A 14813-nucleotide genomic window follows, 5' to 3' on the forward strand; every position below is an offset into this window, starting at 1 on the left:
TCCGGGACTCGAACCGCGGTCGACTACATGGGAGTCCAGCGACATAGCCATTACGCTAACTGCTGGTCCCCCTAGAATTCATTACTTTTTATCTTAAAGAGTCCTACTTGCAAAGTCTCTCAGCCCAAGCTGCATCTGAATTGAGCATGCATGCACACTCAAATCTACAAGCTCAAAATTCAATCCCAATCGGTGTTGTCCCTCCTGTTACCTGTTGGGGCTTTGGTATCAGCCTTCTTGCTCTCTCGGGCCCCCTTCTGAGCCCACACGTAGACCGTGTACTCCACACCTGGCCTCAGGCCTGTCAGGATGGTGCTGCTCTGCTCTTTGCCCACTGGGACCTCCCTGGTCTCCTGGCCGTCAGCAGACGTGTAGCGCACCATGTATCCATCAATGGCAGCCTGCACTGGGTCCCAGGAAACGGTGGCCGTATTCTCTGTCACCTGGTCAGTCACCAGATTTTTGGGACTGTCGATTTCTTTAAAAAAAAAAAAAAAGTTTGGAAAAACCTAAGCTCTGAAGCTGTGGAAGATGTACCCACACCCCATCATGACTTCAGTCCCTGATTTTTCTTATCCCCAGGCAATGTTATTCCCATCCCAAGTCTGGAGTCAAGGGATAGAGTAGCCCCTGGTTCTCAATTTCAGAGGAAGAATCACCACAAACTTGACATACTTTCCTGATGCACAGCTCCCTAAAATGTGGAGGAACAATGTCTTCTTGGCAACATACGGCACAAGACTGCCAATTGGACATGCCATGTTGTTCAAGGTACCTAATTTATCATGTTATCAAGGGCTACTTCACCAGCAAGCACTCTAAAAGTATCAGGTCATCAGAAAAGTCACGACACATTTTTGCATAGAAAAACACATCATGACTTTTCTAATGACCCAATATTACCACAAGTACTGCAATAGCCAGATCCCATCCACGTCTTTGCTGAGTCTGCTAACAACTCTGCTAAGCCACAACTTTACTTCTCCCTTTTGGAAGGCCGAGTGGCTTCATGAACAGCTCATCATGGTCAGGGAGAAGCAGACTGCTGAGATCCCCATTAGAATTCACTGCCTTTGATCTTGAAGAGTCCCACCTGCAAAGTCTCTCAGCCCAGGCTACACCTGATGGTACCATGCACGCTCAAATCCACAAGCTTAAAAATCAATTCCAATTAGCATTCTCCCTCCTGTTACCTGTTGGGGCTTTGGTGTCAGCCTTCTTGCTCTCCCGGGCCCCCTTTTGGGCCCACACATAGACCGTGTACTCCATGCCTGGCCTAAGGCCCGTCAGGATGGTGCTGCTCTGCTCCTTGCCCACCGGGACCTCTCTGGTCTCCTGGTCATCCACAGATGTGTAGCGTACCACATACCCATCAATGGCAGCCTCAACTGGGTCCCAGGAGACAGTGGCTGTATTCTCTGTCACCCGGTCAGTCACCAAATTTGTTGGGCTGTCAATTTCTTTAAGATAGAAATAAAAGAATAATGTAGCCTTACCTCCTTCAAGTTCCTGAAAGACCAGCACATTACATAGTCCAAGATGATGAAATCAACCTATTTCAAAGTCTACCATATGCCAATGAGTAGAGAACTTAAAGATAATTAAGCAAATTGTAAGAAATTCCAAGAATGAGCTAGTGGCATTAAATGAGAAGAGTTTTCAAACAAAGTCAACACATAAAACGACTCTATAAGCTTTTCTCACGAGTTGTTTTGGAATAAAAAGAATCGATCTTCACATACAAATTTATCCTTTACCTTGGATTTATAAAGTAATGCTTTCAGTTCCTGACTCTTCATACCTGAGAGCAATTATATTGAATGAATCTCTGCATCAGTGCTGATATGTTCTCTGGGAAGAAAAATATCCTGCTAGTAGGAGCTATCAGTTGTTTCATATAAACACTATATCTGTGGCCAGGGAACCAGGAGAGTTTTTAGTGGATAATATCTGAGGTTTGGGCTAAAAGTAATCCTAGTTACAGAATGTGTCTGGGTTTCTACACAATTAAACTGGATTCAAACCTGTGCCCTGCCATTTCTTGGTTGCTAACTGTGGACAAGCTTTATAATATAAGTCTGTCTCCCCACTTCTACAGAGGAAAATGCCAGTACCTACCTCGTAGGTTCTGGTGAAGAGTCAATGAGCTATTGCACAGTAAATACTTAAATATGAGTTTTTATTTATTTTTCTACAGGGCGCATGTGCTCATCAGAGAGACAGAGAAAGAGAAAGTGAGAAATCAACCCCAGGGGCAATGGCCAAGCTGTAATCCCTTCTCCTCCATTCTCCCCTCAGGATTTGAACATGCATGCACATGTGTTCACCATGAGTTTCAAATCACCAGGTCTGGAACTTGAACTACAGTTGGTCATGTGAGAGTTCATCACCTTAACCACAATGCCACCTGCTGGCCACAAATATAAGTTGTTATTACTAATGCCTTTGAGGTATGAAATTCAGGTTGAGCATCCCTAATCAAAAACTCTAAGGTCTGAGATGCTCCAAAATTCAAAATTGTCTGAATGTCAGTATTGATGCCACAAGTAGAAAATTCCATATACCTGACTTCATGTGAAAAGTCAAAATCAAAATGCTGCAACACAAAAATATTGTCCAAATACACACACACACGTATATGTATATGTATGTGCAAATATTCCAAAAATCTGAAAAATCATAAATCTGAAACACTTCTGGTCTCAAGCATTCTGGATAAGGCACACTCAACAGGTACCACTTTCTCCTCACATATAAATCCTTAGAGTCAAATATCCAAGTAACAGGTGCATGATAGCATTCTTATTATGCTATTTCAAAAACTACCTCGTCAAGGCTGAATTTCCGTAATAGCAGCTGCATTTCAAGCCTATGCATCACCATTTGCCAAGTGTGGCCAGGTCAGCTCAGTAGAGTACAGAGCCCAGTGAGATGAACTGCTTTAAGGAGTGCCAAGTTCAGAATGCACCACAGTCCTCTGGCATGGAAGGACAAATAGCTTAGCTCAGAACTGAGTTGGCTTTTAATGCCCCAACCTCTTGCTTCACTACTGTAAGTGTCCACCCATCAAAAAATAAATAAGTAACACTGGAGAGGTGTAGCCTGTGGCCTGACTGGATTTCACAAGGCAGTCTGTGTGGTTCAAGTCTTGGATCCAGTGTCTCAAAGAACACACCAGGCATGTGTACATGAATGCCCAAAACCCTGAAAGGAGGAAGAAATGAAGGTGAAAGGATTGTGGTATGACCATGCCCCATGGACGGTGTTTTCTCATTTGTTCTCTCTTTCTCTCTCTCTGCCCCTCCAGTAAGTACACACACTCTCTAGAAAAAATTTAAAAAAACAAAAACCACTTGAAACTATCCAGCCTGTTTTGTTCTCACGACTTAGGTTTCTGCACATGCTGCTTCTGCTGCTAGCTCTCACCATTTTTGCTGGCGCTATCCAGATATCACCTCTGACAGACCCCTTTCCCAACCCAGTCTGTGGTAGGTTACCTTTTTAGAAACATGTGTTTGCCCTAGCACATAATTCACTGTACTTTGTATTTTTAAAATTGTCTTCTCTGGCCTGAGGATTGTGAATGCCACTCAGGCATGAACTGGGTCCTTTATTTTGTATGCCAGCACCAGGCCCCCACCCGACCCCTAGTGGCAGTACCACACCCAGTGGGCACCTGTATGCTGAGGTGCTTACTCACACCACTTCTGCCTGAGAAGGGGAAGGTTCTCTTGCATTCCATCTTCCACTGACTTACATAGTTTTGTCCACATGCTCCTTGCTCAACACTCAAAATCCTAGTAAACAGGTAAAGATGTGTAATGTGAACCAAAAGATGGCAATCTATAGCCCATGGGTCAAATATGACCCATTGCTGATTTTTATAGACAAAGCTTACTGGAACGTGTTATGCCAGTTCATTAACATGTTATTGTCTGTGGTTATTTTCATGCTCCAATGACAAAGTTGAATAGTTGTCTCCCAAAGCTGAAAATATTTACTATCTGGTTTTTTTTACAGAAAATTCAATGATCCTGACTTTAAACAAATATAGACCTCACCATCCTTACTGTCAACATCTTCTCTCCTCCCATAAAGGAGAAGTCAGCTCTCTGAGGGCCACTTGGATCTAGGAAGTTGTGCACCATGAAAGATTTCAAAGACCAAATGCTAATTAGCATTCTAAGAAATAATCATTGCTATCACTAATAGCATTCACTATGAGTCAGGCACTTTATATGAATTAACTCATGTAACCCTCCCAATAATGCCATGATGTAGACACTCAAGTGCCCCATTTCACAGATAAGAAACTGATTAATGTAAATGAGGCTACTTGCCCAAAACCACTTAGCTAGAAAATGGCACAGCTGGGACTAAAACCTGGACAGTTTGGTCCAGTCTGGTGACATAGTAGGTATTAAACTGAACTGCAGTGTTATAAGCCATGTGGCTGACCACAGTCCTGATCCCCAGATTGATCAAAAATATACCAGGCGGAGCCAGCAGGTGGTATGGTGGTTAAGGCACTGGATTCCCACATGGCCAGCCACGAATCAAGCCATGGAGGCTTGAAAATCACTCCAGGCACATTTGCATGCATGTCTAAAATCCTGATGGGAGAATAGAGGAGAAAGGAATGCTGTGTAGCCATCCTCCCTAGGGAGTGGTTTCTCACCTTCCCTCTCTCTCTTTGTCTCTCTCTCTCTCTCTCTCTCTCTCTCGTGAGTGCACATGCCCTATGGCAAAAAACTTTAAAATTTTTTTAAATAAATGGCAGGTTTGTGCATGCATGCCCAACATCCCGGAGAGCTGGGGGGCTGGGGAAAGAAGAAGGCAGCATGAGAGGTCCCTACCAAGGGTCCCCTGTCTCACTCTCTCTCTCTCTATATATATATATATATGTGTGTGTGTGTGTGTATATGTTTGTGTGTGTGTGTGTGTGTGTGCTTCTTGCTCATGTCCACCCTTTCTATCATGAATAAAATAAACTTTAAAGAAAAGAAAAAGGGCTTTTTTAAAAAAACAACCTGGACAGTCGAGCTTTTGAAACCATATTTCTATTTATCTTCTCTCAGAGTCTCTACCCATTGACTGTACAGAGCTGAGCCCAAACAATAAGAGTATCCTCTTCCTCTGATTTTCCATTGAATGTTTTGGAACCTAAAGTAGGATTTAGTTGGGCCACTCTGAATTTAGGGCGATGCCTGGGTTTAGGCAGAAAGAAGGGCCAGGCCATGTCCCAGTACATCCTCAGACCACCTGCAGGCCTGAGCTGAGCAGGACTAGATAAAGCATGGAGACACTTATAGTTTCTGAAAGCGTCAAGGCAGAATCAGTACATTTAGTGAATGTTGACTCAGGATGCAAACCATTTCCACGGTCTGAGAGAGAACTCCAGATTATATGCAAAGTGCCTGTACAGCTACTGCAAACTGAGATAAGCATTCAAATTTGCTGTCAGCCCAATGTTTTGAGCTTTCACATCCAAAAAATGAAAATTAGAAGGTGTTACTCTTCTCTGAGGGAGTTGCATATGGAATTCCAACCCAAATTAGTACGACCTTCTATATCAAATAAAAAGGCTGAGCTCTTGTTTGAGGTTAAAAAGAAAAATATTCATAATTATTAAATTCAAAATTGCTTTTGCAACCATCTCCCCAACCCCTGCAAACAAAAGGAAGGGCAATGCCAAGTGGGCAATGACCTTCTGACTCAAAAGTCAGCCTCTTCCCTGTCATAAGGACTCTTGTTCAAGCTCCATTCTGTTATACCTGTGAGAGCCTTGGTGTCGGCCTTCTTGCTCGCCTGGTTGCCCCTCTCGGCCCACACATAGACCTTGTATGCCTCCCCCGGCTTCAGGCCTGTCAGGATGGTGCTGCTCTGGTCCTTGGGTACTGCCGTCTCCTTGGTCTCCCCATCAGCGGAGGTGTAGCGCACCACATACTTGTCTATGACTGCCTGCACTGGGTCCCAGGAGACAGCTGCCGTGTCTTCTGTCACCTGATCAGTGACCACATTGGTTGGACCATCAATTTCTTCATTAAAGTACATGAAAAAGAAAAATCAGAGAAACCACTTGTTTTGCCATATTCACAGAAGCTCAAAGGTCTAGCTAATCTAGATGACCTACTTTAATACTTCACAGAGTGCAAGTGGCCCTCTCCGTGGCCTCTACTTGATCCTTGAACTGAGAAAGGGCTCTCCAATAGACAACACAAACTATTTCACTTCAGACTAATCAACACATTAGAGAAAAACACCTTCAGGTGTAGCTACTTGATGTATAATTCCTTCCAATGTGTCTACCCTACCTAGACATACAGAATACATCTTATTCCTCTTCCAGGAGATACCCAGTAAGTGCTCAAGAATAGTTATGCCTCTTCTTTGAGGGCCAGATGATGGTGCAGTAATCAAACACAACACTCAACAAGGTTGACCCACATGGAAGGTTCCAGGTTCATGCCTGGGGACCACCCTGAGTACACTAGGCACGCATGTCCTCATGGTCCCCTTACCTAACTGAGGCTGGAGGTGGATCGCAGCACCAAGACCCAGTGGGAGGTGCTGTCTGTCTCCTTATTTCTCTCAAATATAGAAAAAATAAATAAAACTTTTTTAAAATGGAAGAATAGTTATTCTTCTTCCTAATTCTCCTCAAATCAAAACATCTTCACTACTCTTACCTGTTCCTTCTAAATCATGGTTCCTAGACCTGGCACTTACAGCTATACTTTCTTTCCCTTTTCAAATAAAAGTCCCCAAAACTCAGCTCATCAATTCACAGCAATCCATTACGTACCAGAGAATGTAACAACACTCAGAATTTGTCAGTGAGAGGGCCCAGCAAAAGGCAGAGTGGTTAAGGTGTTAGACTCTCACGTGACTGACCACAGTTCAAGTCCCATACCTGGTAGCTTGAAAATCATGCCAGGTGCATGTGTGTGTATGCTCAAAATCCCAAGAGGAGAATGAAGGAGAAGGTATTGCAGCATGGCCATGCCCCCTGGTGAGGAAGGGTGATGTCTCACTTTCCCTCTCACTTTTTCTGTCTCTCTGTCTCTCTTTCTCTCTCTCTCCAGCGAGTGCACATGCTCTATAGCAAAAAAACTCAAAAAAAGAAAAAAAAATCAATGAGAAAAAGAGAAATTCCTACCTGTGTGGAGTTTATATTTTAAAAGGACCAGCCCAGAACAATATGCCAGTATGTCCTAGACACTGTGCTTCCTAGTAACATGTCCTGGGCTCATGCTTTTAGAAAATTTCTAGTTTTCTTTTTTTGATGCATGTACTTGTTAACCCAGAGGTTCTCAACCTTTGTCAACACTGGGCACCTGCTAAGTGTCACCGCCAGAGATCCTGCTTCAGAAGGTCTCAGGTAAGCCCTGGCATCTCTAGTAAAAACACAAAACTCCCCAGATAATTCCAACATCGGGAACCTCCATGTTAAACTATAATGCCTGGACCCAACATTTATCCTTGCTTTATTTTTTTTAAATAAATCCCACTTATTATTTAGTTTTTTATTCAACATGTCTACTTTCCATTCCAGCTTCTTATCATTTGAGATCTCAAGAAGTAAGCCATCAGAGCACATCCATCAAGGTCACTGATAAAAACAGCTGCACAAAACAAAGCTGAGGTATGTCTCGAGATCCCTCCCTACATACACATAGTTACAGATACAACACAGTATTTCACTCTTGAACACCTGGGCATTCCCCCCACACACACACGTAGCTCTTGGTCTCTTGGCCAAGGGTTTTTAAGAGAAAAATTATAACTTCACATAATTGCATTTTATAACATTAGCTACAATGCACCTTCCTCAAGCACAACGGCAGTGTTTTATTTGTGTGCAAGGAAATGAAATATGTTCTATCACCTGAGGCAGTATATATTGCATTTAGCAAATCAACTGCTGTTTATTGAGTATAAACTAAGCAACAGGTACTTTACATACATTACTTCATCAAATCTCGGAAAATCAACACAAGGCATTTATTACATTTCCCAGGTATTCGCTTGGAAAATTAATCATGGCTACTATTTCTAGGGCACTAAATATGTGCCAGACTCAGACAGGTTAGATAACCTGTCCAAGATCACTCAGATGGTAAATGGCAGTCACTGACTCACTCCATAAGCATTCACTCAGTGCCTACTCAGAGCAGAGGATTCAACAGTTGTATGGTTGAATGGTGTTCTACCCCAAAAAAAGTTTGTTGAAGTCCTAAACCTCAGTACCTCAGAATGTGACCTTATTTAGAAATAGGATCTTTCCAAAGATAATCAAGTTAAAATGATATCATTCAGGTGGACTCAATTCAATATGGTTGGCATCCTTATAATAAAGAGAAATGTGGACATGGAGATAGACACACAGAGCAGGAAGTCGGTGTGAAGATGCCATGTTACTTGGGAGATGTGTATAAAAGTCAAGGAATGCCAAGGGTTGCCAAGAATACCAGAAGCTAGAAGATGCAAGAAAAGAGTCTCTCTTCAAGCTGTCAGAGAGAATATGGCTCTGCTGACACCTTGATTTCAAACATCTAGGCTCCACACTGTAAGACAATAAATTCCTATGGTTTTAAGCCACCCAGGTTTTGTTGTTGTTGTTTTCAATTTTTTTAATTTATGTCATAGAACACATGAAGGTGCACGAGCAAGAGAGAGTGAAAGAGGAGAAAGAGAGGGGTCAGCATGTGGTGTGGTGGCTGGGGCAATGGACTCCCATGCGGCCAGCCACAGTTCATGTCCCAGACCTGGTAGCTTGCTTTCTCAGTTTCTCTCTCTCTCTCTCTCTCTCTCTCTTTGGTCAAATTATGAAAATAATAATGATGAATAAAAATTTTTTTAAAAAAAAGAAAGAAAGTAAAAAGAAAGAGTAAGCGTCCCCTAATGGGACCAGGTCATGTTGTAATCCTTTTTTCTCCAATACTCCACCCTGTCAAGATCCTGGGCACACATATGCATACCCAGCATGTTAGCCACTGGAACCAGGACTAAAACCCTGATCTACCATGTGGAATTCAGGGTCCTCTGTGCAGTGCTCAACTGCTACTCTATGGGGTCAACCCCAACCCCCAGTTTTTGATACCTTGTTACTGTAACCTTCAGAAACTAATAAAAGCAATAACAACAAAAATAAATAAATAAGGATTCTCTCTTATAAAACTAACATTCTCTTGAGAAGAGACATATAATAAGCAAGTAGTGACAGTATTATGAAATGAAATAAGGCAAAGTAAAGGAAAGGTTCACACTTTCATTTTTATTTTGCAGAAATTGTCAAGAACTAGCTAACAAATACTATTATAAGAAGAAAAGCTGAATAGTGTAAGAAAAAGACAAATCATTATAAATCCTTACAGATCACTTACATTGTAAGTGAATATTACCCCTGTCCTATTTCTGTCAATTTTTTGTTCCTATACAATATAAACAAATTAGTTTCACTTATTTAAAAAGTGCCATTTGTGTGTTACTATTTTTTTTTATATTTTCTTCCTAATAGTGACAAGATGAATCTGGAACTCATAAACAATCACATGAAATGCCTATTTTAATATCTTCATCATGAAGCTTTGGGTTATAGAAGGAAGCATGAGAAAAAGAAATAAATGGAGAAGATTGTCAATTTAGACAAGAAAACCAGGAAAGAGTTCTCACTGAGAAGGTAACATTTGAACAAAGGAACCTCATTCCTGGCAGAAGAAACAGTAAATTCACACAGGCCCTGCTTCATGAAGTCGAGAAGCCCAGAGCATCTAGACAGAGTAAGTCAAGTGACTGAAGGTGAGGCCAGTGAGGTGAGGGAGAGAGTGGATTGTGAACACCCTTACAGGCCATTGTAACGACTTCAGCTTTTAAATAAATGAGAAGTCTCCAGCAATTTCAAAGAGAAGAATGACATATTCTGACTTGTGTCATTAAAGAATCTCTCTGGCTACTAGGGAGAGTATACACTATTACAGGCAAGAGTGGAGGTCACCTAGGAGGCTGCTATAACAGTCAAGGTTCAAGATGGCAGGTGACAGGGTGCAGACAACTGTGGCAGTGCTGAAGATGCTAGAAAAGGTTGGGTTTGACAGTTTTCAAGGGCAAAGCCATCAGAATCTGCTGATAGACTAGGTAAGGATAAAATGAATGATTTGTTGGGACCAGCAGTTAGCGTAATGGCTATGTCGCTGGACTCTCATGTAGTCGACCGCAGTTCACGTCCCAGACCTGGTGGCTTAAAAAAACTCACCCCGGGCACGTGTGCGTGCATGCCCAAGATTCCGAGAGAACAGAGGAGAAGGGGATGCGGTGTGGCCATCCCCCCTGGGGGGTGATTTCTCGCTTTCTGTCTCTCTGTCTCTCTTTGTCTGTCTGGCAAGCACATGCGCCCTATAGGAAAAACCTCTCCAAAAAAAAATAATGATTTGTTGTTTTGGAACCTGATACAGATTGAATGTGCCCAACAGAAATTCATGTATTGAAATCTAGTGACCCATTATAATGGCATTGAGAGGGTGGAAAATTAATCCAATTATGCTGTTGAAAGATGGGGCCTTTAGGAGGCGATTGGGATTGGATAAAGTTATTAGGGTGAGATCTCCATGGTTGACTCATGGTGGGTTTATAAGAAGAAGAAATAAGATAGGACCAGCAGTTGGCGTAATAGCTATGTCGCTAGAGTCCCATGCAGTCGACCATGGTTTGAGTCCTGGACTCGGTGGCTTAAACTCACGCCAGGCACGTGTGCGTGCATGCCCAAGATCCTGAGAGGAGAATGAAGGAGAAGGGATTGCAGCATGGCCACTCCCCCTGGAGGGTGATTTCTCGCTTTCTATTTCTCTGTCTCTCTCTCTCTCTTTCTGGCAATTGCACGCACCCTATAGCAAAAACTTCTCCAAAAATAAAAGAAGAAGAAATAAGATACATGGACACGTGCTTTCTCTGTGATACCCTGTGCTACCCAAGGTCTCTGTAGGGACCCCCCACCAGCCAGAAGACACTCACCAAATGCAGCCCACCCACCTTGGACCTCCAAAACCATGACCTAAATAAACCTCAATTCTTTTTGTTTTTTTTTTGGAGAGGTTTTTGCTATAGGGTGCGTGCAATTGCCAGAAAGAGAGAGAGAGAGACAGAGAGACAGAAAGCGAGAAATCCCCCCCCAGGGGGAATGGCCACACCACAATCCCTTCTCCTCCCTTTTCCTCTCGGGATCTTGGGCAGCATGCACATGCGCCCGGTGTGAGTTTAAGCCACCAGGTCCGAGACTCGAACCGCGGTCGACTACGTGGGAGTCCAGCGACATAGCCATTATGCTAACTGCTGGTCCCTAAACCTCTATTCTTTACAAATTACCCAGAGTCATTCATTCAGTTATTAAGCAACAAATCAAATCAGGACCTGAGAAGAATGTAGTGACCATTTGCTTAGATGAGAAGATCTGAGGGACAAGAGTGTTTACAATAGCAGGTAGAAAAAGGGTCAGGACCAAGAGGTTGCTTTGGACAGATTAAGTGGTAAGCCAAGATTTGAATCCATTGCTATCTATTAGACTACACATTTTGATTTTATACCATATATTCTAAGAAACACTATCATCAATCTGTTCTTACAGAGTTACTACTACTAATAAATTCTAAATAAGATAAAGTATGATCTGGAAGATTCCCACAATCTGAAATCTAGAAACAGTAGTAGACTGGAACTTGGAGAGACAGTTGGAGAGAAAATAGTCTTAAACCATTGCCTCTGAGAGATGGTCTACTGGGCCTCATGGGATCAGAACACAAACACCCACACGGCCTGATCTGGGGTCTCTGGAGTATGGAACAGGCTCTAAGAGAATGTTTAGGACAAAACATGCACAAAAACAGAGAGGACTCCCTCTTATCCCTGTTGCTTCTGTCTGTTCAAGACAAGATTCTTCCTGGACAGGGAAGAAATGATGAGAGTTCTTTAAGGGCGACATCTCAGTGGAAGGAATTAGTGATAAACTGGGAATGAAAGGTAAAGGTGGAGAAGACAACAATAACACCCTAGCAGTCCTGCTCTTGAAATTCTTGGCCCTCACCCTCTGCAAAGCAACTCACATATGTATAACCAGGATCTCAAACATGCCTTTGGCCCCATTTTCCTACCACCGGTCAGTGCTTGCCACTATAGCTTCCAGAACACCATGGTCTTGTAGTGCTGTCCATGGTGTCCCCAAGAGTCTAAAAGCACTCAAGAGAGGGTAAAGAACAATGAAAAAGCATCTTGATCATGAAAAGTAGGAAAAGAAATAGAACCAGACCATGCCATAGATATAGGACACCTCATACTTTAAGCCCAAAGAGGAGATGTGCCTCTCCAAGTTCACAGAGCTTTTGGAGGCAAAACCAGCCTGGAAGGCAGGGCTCTCTGCCTCCTTCTTCCCACCTCACCCTCCACTGTCTCTCAATTCCCTAAAAACAGGAACCTAAGCCAGAGGAAGCTCTTTTTCTTTTTTTTTTTTTTTTTTTTTTTGGAGAGATTTTCCCTGTAGGGCGCGTGCGCTCGCCAGACAGCCAGAGAGAGACATAGAGACAGAAAGCGAGAAATCACCCTCCAGGGCGGACGGCCACGCCGCAATCCCTTCTCCTCCATTCTCCTCTCGGGATCTTGGGTACGCACGCACACGCGCCCGGCGTGAGTGTTTAAGCCACCAGGTCCGGGACACGAACCGCGGTCGACTACGTGGGAGTCCAGCGACATAGCCATTACGCTGACTGCTGGTTCCCTCCAGAGGAAGCTCTTCACAGAGCTGTTTTCTTTGGTCATTGTCAGGATGGGAATCAGATGTTGAGATACAGGAATGGAAGGAAAGCCTCAGCGATAGAAACCCCACATAGGCCACAATACTGAAGAAAGTTAGCTCCTCCAGGACCAAAACCTCCCTCTCTGCCATAAAAGGATGTGGAGTCATTATATAGTTTTTCCATACAGCCAGTCCTTTAAGTAGCTGCGATAGCTGGCCACATCATAGATGAGCCACAGATGTAGCCTCAATTACAACATGGGTTCTATCTGCCCTGCCCCAACTTGCTCCTCAGGCTACAATTTCCTTCCTGGAGGGTACTACCAGCCCCGGTAGGACCTTTCTTGGGACCATTCAAGATCAGAGAGATATAAGGCAAGATTTGTAAAGTATGACAGGTGAGATTCACCTTTAAGTACAAGAGTTAGTTAGAATAAGGGTGAGCCCCTTTAGTAAAGCCCCAAGTTAGACCTATCCAGAGAAATCTAATTTGAAAAACCTGAATATAGAGAAGACATTCATTAATTAAGAGCTCTGTTTGTATCAGGAAAGTTTATTCCACTTCATAACAAGTTTTGCCACAAGATTAGGTAGTGGATGGTTAGCTTCATTCAACACTATAACATTCAACACGCATGTTCACACCCCAACACAGGGTCACAGACACCAAGAACAAGTTTCTCCATTCACATAGGCTGCTGTGAATTACCCACTTGGTACAGTCGAAAAATGGCATAGCCAGGATGTAAAATCTATGGGGATAAGAGTTTAGAGGCAATGATGGGGACAGGGCCTATGCCATGGATTTGAAGGTGAGTTTACAGAAAGTGTGACTCTAGACAACACCTGTGTGTTCCATGGCCTTGCTTTCACAGACTTCTGCTGACACAGTCTTCTGACTGTGGCCAAAGTATTCAGAAGGCACCCTCTATAGAGACTATGCTCAGAGAGATTAGCCTCTCTTCCTGCTGTCCTCTAGCTTTGCTTCTGGAAAAGTTATCAGTTTTGGTCTCAAACAAACCTGAATTCAAATGGTAGTCAGCTAGTAACTAGTTCACCCCAAGTCTCCTAAACTTTGTAGGGTTCAATTTCTTCAATGGTAATATGGGAGTACTAATGCTTACAATATAAAGACTAGAGATAAAATTTACAAAGTCTCGAAGCACATAGAAACCACTAGAATATAGTGGTCATTGAAATGATAGAAATCATTATTGTTTTTCATCCATGCTGGGAGGTGGGAAGAGTTGTATGTGTTGGGTTACTGTGTGAATGTCCGAATGTTGTCAGGAGTACACCTTGAACCATTAAGGAATTGGGGAGGGAAAGTTTTAGGATTGGACCATTTCAGATGGAATAGTGTGTTTGGAAATCAGTAAAAAGTAAAAAAGATAATAGGGAGAGAGGTGGAAAGAACTCAGGGGGGAAAAAAGCATTTAAAAGATACAAGAATCTTGGGACCAGCAGGTGGCATGGTGGTTAAGATGCTGAACACTCCCACATGGCCGAACGTGGTTCGAGTACCAGACCTGGTGGCTTGCTTTCTCACTTTCCCTCTCTCTCTGTGTGTGTATCTCTCTCTGGTCAAATTAAAATAAGTGAATGAATAAATAAAATTAAATAAATAATTATTAAAAAAAGATTTCTTAAAAAAAAGATACAAGAATCTAAGAGTCTGTTGAAAACAATGTATATGATCATAATCTTGATTTGATTATCACACACTGCATGCATGCTTTGGAAAACCACACTATATGCCATAAAGATGTTCAATAATAAAACGTAAATAAGAAATTATAAAATAAAATAAAATTAGAAAATAATTTAATAAGAGAAGCAAAACTGCTATCTCATGGCATAGTCTAAGGGGGGAAAGTGTGAGAAATGAATATGGAGCAGTTCCAGACACCAGGCGGACTGAGGCTGCAGGCCCGACCCTTCTGAACCTCCTCGCATCCCCACCGTTCTTCCTCCTTGGACCCCAGGTTGGTTGCCTGGGACTTTAAGGCGAACCCCCACCCCACCCCACCCA

At 42.8% G+C, this 14813-nt stretch overlaps 1 protein-coding gene across 1 annotated transcript in view; it reads right to left on the reverse strand.

The window, feature by feature from the left end:
- TNN (tenascin N) overlaps positions 1-14813 on the reverse strand; it is an 81439-nt gene that overhangs the window by 41600 nt on the left and 25026 nt on the right. Inside the window, 3 exon segments of the mRNA XM_006153373.2 lie at positions 212-478; positions 1194-1460; positions 5775-6038. Coding sequence (XP_006153435.1) covers positions 212-478; positions 1194-1460; positions 5775-6038 — 798 coding nt within the window.

Source organism: Tupaia chinensis, unplaced genomic scaffold, assembly GCF_000334495.1.
Source record: "Tupaia chinensis unplaced genomic scaffold, TupChi_1.0 Scaffold000369_1, whole genome shotgun sequence".
NCBI lineage: Eukaryota > Metazoa > Chordata > Mammalia > Scandentia > Tupaiidae > Tupaia > Tupaia belangeri.